The sequence below is a fragment of the Vidua macroura genome, chromosome 17, assembly GCF_024509145.1.
Source record: "Vidua macroura isolate BioBank_ID:100142 chromosome 17, ASM2450914v1, whole genome shotgun sequence".
NCBI classification, from domain to species: Eukaryota; Metazoa; Chordata; class Aves; order Passeriformes; family Viduidae; genus Vidua; species Vidua macroura.
Window position 1 is genome coordinate 12,926,532 of NC_071587.1, and position 9,823 is coordinate 12,936,354.

Consider the following 9,823-nt stretch of genomic DNA (forward strand, 5'->3'; position numbering starts at 1 on the left):
GGCTTAGGGACCACCTCATTCCATGGGCAGGGACACCTCCCACCAGAGCAGGTTGTTCCAAGCCCACCCAACCTGGCCTTGCACACTGAATTTCACCCCGGGGTTGCATTTTCTCCCTCACTGGGATGAGTTCCGTTTTTCCCAGCCCTTCTTTCTCCAGCAGAAGTCCACCAACCTTGTAGCCTCAGGAGGATGTCCAGGATATGGAAAGGCAGCAGGGTGCCAATGGCAGGATGGTTTTGTGTTAAAAAAGTAACTTTTTGCTCTTGCACTGTGAGTTCAAGCCCCCAGAACTGCAGAAGCTTGAGGTGAGAGCTCTCACTGTTCACAACCACAGTGGTGCTATAACACATAAACCACAAAAAGAGGGTTTAAAAGCAGATTCCAAACACCAGTAACAAGTGCATGAATTACAGACAGGTGCTTTAGCAGAATTAAAAAAATAAGGCGGCATTCCAAAAATAAGAAAGCCACTGCTGTCACCCATCCCACATCACGCCTCAGTGACTGTGTCAGGACTTCCCTTTCCCTGCCCCCAGCTCTGCTTCTCCTTGTTTCTCCACCAAAAAGGCCACCAGCACCACTATCCCTTAGCAGCACTGCTTCTCAAGGGTCACAGACTCAGAGGCAGAGGAGGAGCAAAGAGGATTAAGCCTCAGAAATGTTTTGCATAGAGGGAGCTTTTCACGAGAAAATTAAATTTCATTATTTAAATAAAAATCTCCCACATTCTACATTTTGAGTCTGTAATTGTACCTGATTCAGGTGGAACACAACAAATGCATCATTCCAAAGTCCCCAGGTTCCAGCCTCCCATATTTGACCGTTTCTCCTTCGTTATACAGAAAACAAATACAATTCCTTCTTTATGTATCAAAGAGCTTTTGAAAAGGCAATCTTTATTTAAATACAGACAAAACCTGTACCCTCACCAGCCCTTGACAATTCCTCAGTGTAATGGAAGTTAATCCAGCAGCAAGAACCACCTCACATTTAAAAACCCTCACAAAGGCAAGTGCTGAGCTCTGACCAAAGGAACCTCCCAGCTGTGATGCCCAAGAGCTCTGCACGAGGAGGCCCCAAAAAACAAGTTTAAGACTCTGCTCAGGCAGATCTCTGGGAGAATAAGTAGTGAATCTTCCAACTTAAAAAAGTTTTAAGCACAGTTTCTCAACAATGGGCACTGTGTTTGTGACTAATTAAAAAAGAATGTAATTGAAGTGCTGTGTAACAGACATAGATGAACATTTCTCAGTCAAATGAAACAGTGACATTTCTGAGGTACACATACAAAAATTCAGATGGACAAGTTTCGTTCTTTGACAGGATATTAAAGGTCTCTAAGGCAAAATTATTCTCATTTTCACCTGCAGCAGCACTGTCACATTTTAATTGCAATGTGGATATTCCTTAAAACTATCAGGAATTCATTTTGAGGTCCCACTTGCTAAGATAAATTCAAAAGAGGATGAGATGAAGTCCGACTTTAACACAAGAACTAGAAGACCATTTCTTGAGTTCATCCAAACAATTTAAAATCCTGTTTGAATTCTTGTGGCACAACTCAGAACTGAAAGCCTACTTGGCCAATAAACAAAAAACAAAAAAGAATTCACCAAAACCCCAGACTGAAAGATACAAACCAGAGCTTTACAAATAATGAATTGTGGCTGATGGCAGCTTAAGGCTTCGTTAAAGTTTCTACACCAAGTTCTGCTGCTCTTTGCGTGATCTCTTCTCTACCAGAGTTCAGTGGGATTGCACAGACACAACACAGAGCAGAACTGGCTCCTTCTGAGCAGGACACAGTCCCATTACTTTGTGTGTAATTCACAGGCAGGGGAACAAGCTTAGCCCTTCCTGCCAGGGTAATTTTATTCTCCACCCCCTCCCTTCAGTACAATTAGAGATGACTTACAAAAATTAAACCACGCACACTAATAAAAAAATTAGCGTGGGGTGAAGAGTCAATATTTGTTATTTTCCTGCCACGTCTGACAGAATCCAAACCGGCCCAGCACGGCTTCCCCAGAGGCAGCTGCTGGCAGCACCATCACCCAGGGGGCAGGAGCTGGGCAATCCCTGCCTGGAGAGCTCTCCTCAGTCTGTGGTGGACCTCCTGTACCAGAAGCGGGCCCTGTAGTCGTCGCTGCAGGTCATGAAGCCGGGGTTGGTGGGGGAGTGCACGATGCAGCGCACGATGCTGTTGTGCCCCAGGGACAGGAGGTTCCTGCGCTCCGCAGTCCTGGAGTCCCAGCAGCACAGGCTGATGGTCCGTTCGTCCGGCAGCAGCACGTAATCCTCTGTGTGGTTGAACACAGCCTGAGTCCTGTGCACCTGGCGCCCGCTCAAACCAGCACCTAAGTACAGGCAGCAGAATTGGGACTTTTAGAAGTTTTCATACCTATGAGTCATTTTCTGTAAGTATCAATTTTCTATCAATTTTCTCTGCTGTTCAACCACTTCCACAAGCAGCAGGTGGTGCAGTAACAAATATTGTTTTGTAGTTGTATCACGGGACCAGAAAGATTTGAGTCCAGCCTCTGCCTCATCCCCACCTTGTCACCAGCCCAGAGCACTGAGTGCCACCTCCAAACCTCCCTGGGCAGCCCCTGCCAAGGCCTGTCCACCCTTTCCATGGGGAAATTCCTCCTGCTGTCCATGTATATATTCTAAGATTCCTTAGGGGACAGAAGGAATACCTATTCTAGCTGTGCCATGTCCAATCCTTTACCTAAGAGTATTTCTGCCTCATATTTTTGCATGAGGCTTTCAGCTGCGACCAAGGAGAAAGAACAGAAAGGAGAACGCACAGAGTCTGATGGTCCTTGAGGACTTTTCAGTGTATTTCCCACACAGCACACGCTGTATGAGCTCCCTTGGCCCTACCTTCAGATAAAACGTGTTTCCCACAGAGCCAGGGCACTGCACGATCCTCCCTGGGATCCTGCACGGGTTTCCCGGGAAGGTGCTGCTCCCTGCTGGCCGGGAGCAGGAGAGCTGCACTGCAGACAGGGACCTACAAACCCCAAAAGCTGACACATGCCATTTCCAGCATCTTTCGTGCTCCTACTGCTTAAGCACATCGGTGCCTGACCCCAAAGCTCTTGTCACATGCAAAGCTTCCACAGCCTTCATTATTCCCTAATTCCTGCTGAGATCCAAGCATGGCACTGTCAGCACGCTCCAAGGATGACTACCTTGCACATAACTGCATCCTTGGGAAAAAAATACATAAAAAAGGGAACAAACCAGCTGCAGGTACATTTCAGAGTATTGCTATGGCTATAGAGCCACAGAGTTAATGGTTAAATCAACTGCCCTAAAGTAGCTTCAGTGTTTCTTCTTACTTTTCCCCAGTTCAGTGGTAACTTCCCTCCAGAACAATGCAGTGAGTAAAGATGTCAGAAAATTCTCCAAAATCTACTCACACTAAAATACGTTTAGACTGACACACAGAATCACAGCTTCTCTTCCAGAATTGGTCTAATGGAAATGTTTTCAAAAATCTTGGGCAATTTATCCTCAAAGCAGCAATTGCACCATTGCCTTTAGGAACTGTTATTTTCTCACAGTATTTCCAGCCCTGCCATGGCTCAGCACCTGGAAAAGAAGGTGTCTGGAAGGTCACCTGCCACATACCTGTGTATTTCACCAGCGTCCGACCAGTGGATATCTCCCAGAGTTTAGCCACAGAGTCTTTCCCACTGGACAAAATATACTTGGAATTTTTGGAAAAAATAGCAGAACAGACTTCAGCTCCATCGTGTGCCTTCTCAAAGGTGGTGATGCAGCGGTTGGAGACCCCATCCCAGAGTTTGATGCAGCCGTCCTTGCTGCCTGTCACGTACATGTTGGCGCTGGCGTTGTAGTTGACGGAGCAGATGGCATCGGTGTGCTGGTCCTGGGGGTTGCAGGACACGAAGCACTGGAAGGTGTTGATGTCGTACAGACGAAGGGTTGGGTGCTGGGTCCCCACCAGGATGAAATCCCCAGAAGGGTGGAAAGAAATGGAGCGTAACATCTCTGCTTCCTGTCGGATTCAAAACACACGGCGGGGTGAGGAAGGAAAAAATGCTCAACTGGAAGGGTCGGTGCTGGTGGTGGTAAAGTGCTAAAAACCTACTGGAATTAGCAGCAGATGGAAAATATTTCCATATTATTATTATCAGCAAATGGAAAATGTTTCCTGTGGGATTGAAATGACAGGCTAACTGTGGCTGCATTGTAGTTTTTGTCCTAGAGCAGCAGTGCCCACTTATTTTAGGATATCACACCCCTCCAAGCACACCACCTAATCCCAAATGCTCCTCCAAATCCAAGAGAACAGATTACTTCCAAGTTAATTCAGATTAGAGTTGGTCTAATGAATAAGAAGCTGACAGGTTCTAGACTTAAATACAAGTGTCCATGATGCACAGAATTAAGACACAATCTCTGTAATGTCTGCAAATGTTGTACGTGTGTGCTCCTGCACCCCCCTGATCACCTGAGGCACAGGTCAGCTCACACCACCTCAGCACCCAGACATCTGAGCTTTGGCTGCTCTGAGCAGTATCTCACCTGGATGTATTTGAAGGCTCTTTTGGCAGAAGGTTTTGAATAATCAAACAATTTAAGTGTGTAGTCCCTTGAGCCAGATGCCAGGATCTGTTCTGTTGGGTGGAAAGCCAAGCACGTCACTTCGTCCACGTGATCGTACAGAGTCCGGATCACCGGGTGGTTCTCCATGTTCTGCTGTGCTGTCTCATTCATCATGACCTACAAAGAACATTCAACATGTTGCTGATGTTGGACAATAAAGCAGGTTTTTGACAGGAAAAGTAGGTTTTAGGCTTGCCAGAGTGGTTCGACAGCAGCTCCTCTCTAACACGACCAGGCACACAATCTGTTCCCTTGGTTATCTGAAGGCCCTACTTTATAGATCAACAAATAAGATTCCTGTGTCTTTATGAAGGTCAAAACAACTTGGCTCAAGGACAAACTACTTCAGTAGCAGAGAACTGGTGCAAGAAAACATCACCTTCATAAACAGCCCAAAGCAAAACACTGACTGCTGAAAGAACTGAGAGAAGCTGCACCGAAACTGCAGCTCTCTGCTGAGAACTTGGTGTGTGCTCTGTGCAAAAAAAAATCCCACGTTTCATTGCCACCTGGTAACTGCCTTGGAGAAAGATAAAGCACATCAATGTGTGAAACAGTTCTGAAATAACCAGTGAAAACGCGGGTGGCCATGGGGGCTGCAGAGGCCACAAGTGGGTTTTAACATGAACTGTGCTCAGACATTACAGCCACGATCAGCACCCAGAAGAAGCCACTTCTGGCTCAGTTCTCTCCCTGCTGCCAAGGGTGACACCACTGTCCTTGCCCTGGATCTTCTTCCTTCTAAGGGACTTTATGAGCAGCTGCTGGAGTAGGCAATGTGCTGAGACAGGGATTTAGTCCAACTCACTGAGGCGGCCACAAGGTACAGATATGAAATGGAGAGAACTCCCAGAGTGGTTACAATCCATTATCCCAATGGGCATGGCATGGACATGATACTCCCAGAGTGATTACAACTCATTATCCTAATGGGCATGGAATGGACAGGATGCCGAAAGTGATTACAATCCATTATCCCAGTGGGCATGGCATGGACCGGATTCCCAGAGTGGTTACAACTCATTATCCCAATAGGCATGGCACGGGCAGGATTCCCAGCGTGGTTACACTCCCTTACCTCAGCGGGCATGGAATGGACAGGATTCCCAGAGTAGTGACAATTCATTATCCCAATGGGCATGGCATGGACAGGATTCCCAGAGTGGTTACAACTCATTATCCCAATGGGCATGGCATGGACAGGATTCCCAGAGTGGTTACAACTCATTATCCCAATGGGCATGGCATGGACAGGATTCCCAGCGTGGTTACAATTCATTATCCCAATGGGCATGGCATAGACACGATTCCCAGGGTGTTACAATTCACTGTCCCAATGGGGATGGCATGGACACAATTCTCAGGGTGCTACAATTCATTATCCCAATGGGCATGGCATGGACACGATTCCCAGGGTGTTACAATTCATTATCCCAATGGGCATGGCATGGACACGATTCCCAGCCTGGTTACACTCCCTTACCTCGATGGGCATGGCACAGACACGATTCCCAGGGTGTTACAATTCATTGTTCCAATGGGCATGGCACGGACACGATTCCCAGCGTGGTTACGCTCCCTTACCTCGATGGGCATGGCACTCTTGGCCAGCATCCTCTCGGTGTCCAGGATTTTGATGGAGGCATCGGCCGAGCCCGTGGCTATCAGCTGCCCGTCCCTGCTGTAGGTGGCCACGCGGCAGGGCCCCTTGTGGGAGGTCACGTAGCAGGTCTCGTACTCGGACGCCTCGGGGGACATGGTCTGCACGTCGGCGTCGAACTCCAGGTCGATGCCGGTGCCCGGCGCCACGGTGTCCGAGCGGCCGATGGCGTACTGGACGGCGCTGTCGTCGTTCTCCATGCCTGGGGACACGCGGGGTGGCACTCAGGGCTGGCAGCCTTCCCCTCAGAGCCTGCCACTGCTCCGGGCAAGGTTTGGGAAAGGCAGCCCTGGGGGTAGAGCTGAGCTGGCAGAGCAGGTTTGGTCACACAGCACTGGGGAGGAGTGAGGGAGAGCTGGGCTGCACTGGAGCAGGCTCAGCTCCTCAGGAGCTCTGGGAATACCCCCAGTGAGGATTGGGAAGCGCTGATGAATGCACTGAGAATCAGTCACTGACCACGCACAGGCCTCTGGTCGGCTTTTCACAGGGGAGCAACAAGCCCCAACACTGTTACATGAGTTCTAAAGTAAAAAACCCGAAGTATTTATTGATTCTTTTCCTATTTTATTACTCTGAAGCCAAACTATCCCAGCACTGCAAGAGAAAAAAGTTGCTGGTCTTCAAGCCCACTTCCCAGACTTTCATCTTTATTTCCAAGATCCAGCTACAGACCAGAGAGTTCAGCACTGCAAGTGGCAATAGGGCAGACACAAGAGTTTTCAGCCCAGTGGTGATCTTTTTGCTGCTTTCATCTGCTCATTTCAAGTCTAGAATTTGCATTTCAAACAGACACAAAGCTTCACAGATTTATACCCTCAGAACTCAGCTAGTTCAGGCAGCAGAACCAGTTGAGTTACACATGGTGTCATGGCCAGGGCTCTTCCAGGACTTGGTCAGCTTGTTCCAAGAGCAGCTCAGGGGTTTTCCCTGTTCTCCCCACACTGTGGCACTTCCAGAGGGAAGTACAGGGGGAGAACAGGTGACAGCCCTGCTGAGACCCCAGAGTGTGCAGCTGTTTCCTGGGGACTGATCTAAAAAAGCCAGCAAAGATTGCCAAGGGAAGGACTTGCTCCCTCTCCAACACTGCAGGAACAACCAGACAGGAATCATTTCTTTCTCAAGTCAGCAGAACTGTGAGGCTGAGATTTTCCCTCAGATCTGGGGGCTCAGTGATCCCGTTCACTGGGATGTTTTGAGAAGGTTGGCACTTACCCAGAACCCTGAGTGTCCTTAGAGGAGTTCAAACAGATCTGGGCAACACTCTGGGATCTGGTTTGTTGTTAATCAAACAGGAATTGCCCCACAGAGGCAAAGGCTGTACCCAGATGTACAAGTGCTGTGCTATTACCAGACACCACCTTTGTATCAAAAGTATCATTCCAGTGACACCAACCTCTTAATTCACTGGGGAATGAGAAACTAGACTTTTATGTCAGCTTTTGATTCCAGCTTACCTAACTTAATTAGGTGCAGCAGTTGTTCAGAGGGTGCACAGACAGACTGTGGTTTGATCTCATTTATCAAGCCATTGGCAATGTTGATGTATCCATCATAGAGCAGCTGACTAATTATCAGTTTGTAAAGTTGCTGACGATCTTTCAAACTGACTTTTGTCCTATACATTGTGAGCAGGGACTGCCTGGGGGGGGCCTGGAATGAAGAACAGAAATCACATACGAGAGAGTTGCACGAAACCGCCACAACCTCAGAACAAATCTCAGGGCAGGCACCAAATATTGCTGTGGTTTTGGTGAAAAGCAGAGATGGGGAGAGGAAGGGGGGGGGGAAGAGGAGGAAAAAGAGAGAGAAAGAAGAGGAAAGGGAGAAGAAAAGGTGGGAGAAAGGGAAGGAAAATATGTGAGAAAGGGAAGGAAAATATGTGAGAAAGGGAAGGAAAAGGGAAGGAAAAGAAGGGAGAAAGGGGAGGAAGACAGAGGAGAAAGGGGAGGAAAACGGGAGAAAAAGGGGGAGGCAATAGGGATAAAAAGAGAGGGGAAAGGGAAGGAAAAGGGGAGGAAAGACCTGTTGCGCTTGCTTTCTGTGTAAATGAAAATCTCGGCCACAAACCGACCCGGACCGTGCTAAGCGGCAGCAGAGCCGGCAGCATGAGCCGAACGAGCCAGCCGGTGCCGCCGGCGGGCCCGGGCTCCCACGGATGGATGGATGCGCGGGGCGCGCACGACAGCACCGCGCCGGCCCCTCCGACCCGCCCTGCGGCGGGGCCCGCGCCCTCCCCGCCCTCCCGCCGGCCGCGGGCGGCGCGGCCCCGGCGGTGCCGGTACGTACCGAGCCTTCCTTCTGCCGCCCGCGCTCTGCCCCTAAGATGGCGGCGGGAGCGCGGAGCGCATCGAGCGGCGGCGGCGGCAGCGGCGGGGGCGGCCGGGCCCGCAGGACGCTCCTCCGCGAAGGCTGCTGCATCGAGCGCCCGCACATCGATGGGAGGCGGCTCTTGGGGGGGGGGGGGGGGCGACACAACGGGGCGGCGTCACGTGAGCGCCACACCCCCCCCGCGTCACGTGGGGGAGGCGGGAGCCCCCCACCCCCCCCCTCGGGGTGCGGGGAGATGGCGGGGCCGCGATCCCCGGTCACCGACCCCGCTCCGGGGGCCCCGGGAGCCCCGATCCACATCCCCCCCACACTGGGGATCCCGGGGTCCTCCTCCCCGTTCCCCCTTCCGGGAATCTCCCTCCCCATTTCTCCCCTTCCGGGGGTCCCTTCTCCCCATTTATCCCCTTCCGGGGATCCCTTCTCTCCATTCCGCCCCTTCCGGGGGTCCCGCTCCCCATTCCCCCTCCCCGGGATCCCGAGGGTCCATCCCCCCCGTTCCCCTTCCGGGGGCAGCGGAGGCCGCAGAGCCGCGCTCGGGGCGGGATCGCGGGCGGGGGAGCGGCGCGGGCCCGGCCCCCAGCGGGCGCGGCGGGGGAGAGAGGCCGGGGCTTCTTTTGTGTCGCAGCCGCAAAGCTCCGGAGCGCCGCTTCCGCCAGAGCCCGGATCCCAAACACGGCGACGTGAACGGGCTGGGAATGAAGCGGCCGGCGCTGCCGCCCGGCGCTGCGCGGCCCCGTCCCCAGCGCAAACCGTCCCCTCCCCGAGTGCTACTCACGTCAGCCTCGAGAAAGGGCAGCCGGAGCGGGCGCGGGTCGAGCAGCGGGGCTGCCATGCTGCCCATGCCCCGGGGCAGCTGTCGTCTGTCACACGCTGCAGCGACACGGCGACCCGACATCTTCTTTTTACCTATCCTGAACCGCTTGTAAACACCAACACACACAACCAGGGTCTCCTTCGCTCTTGTTTTCAGCACCGCGGAGACAGTGAAAAGTTGCCTCGGCTCGCAGTTCCTCACAAGCCCCAAGTGCCGACCGGAGTTTTTCCTCGCTCGGCGGCGCCTCGCAGGGACCCGGCGGGCTCCGGGCTGCGGGGCAGCAGCGCCTCACGCCGCGCTCCTCACGGGCCGCGTTCGCTGAGCGGCCGCGCTCCCGCTGTCCCGGCGCCTCCTCGGGAGCCGCGCGGGTCCGGGCG

General features: G+C 52.0%; 1 protein-coding gene across 2 annotated transcripts; it reads right to left on the minus strand.

Annotated features, from left to right (window-relative positions):
- Positions 1 to 862: 862 nt before the first annotated feature.
- CSTF1 (cleavage stimulation factor subunit 1) lies at positions 863 to 9,785 on the minus strand. Of its 2 annotated transcripts, XM_053992772.1 has the most exons (7): positions 9,408 to 9,785; positions 8,591 to 8,752; positions 7,759 to 7,954; positions 6,229 to 6,506; positions 4,564 to 4,761; positions 3,643 to 4,033; positions 863 to 2,360 (listed from the first exon to the last, which is right to left on the minus strand). In XM_053992772.1, exons 1-7 carry the CDS (start codon positions 9,525 to 9,527, stop codon positions 2,101 to 2,103), a joined length of 1,605 nt encoding a protein of 534 aa, XP_053848747.1. In that variant the 5' UTR covers positions 9,528 to 9,785; the 3' UTR covers positions 863 to 2,100. The 2 variants fall into 2 exon arrangements, with proteins under 2 accessions (XP_053848747.1, XP_053848748.1); XM_053992773.1 differs by lacking the exon at positions 8,591 to 8,752.
- Between the last annotated feature and the right edge of the window lie 38 nt (positions 9,786 to 9,823).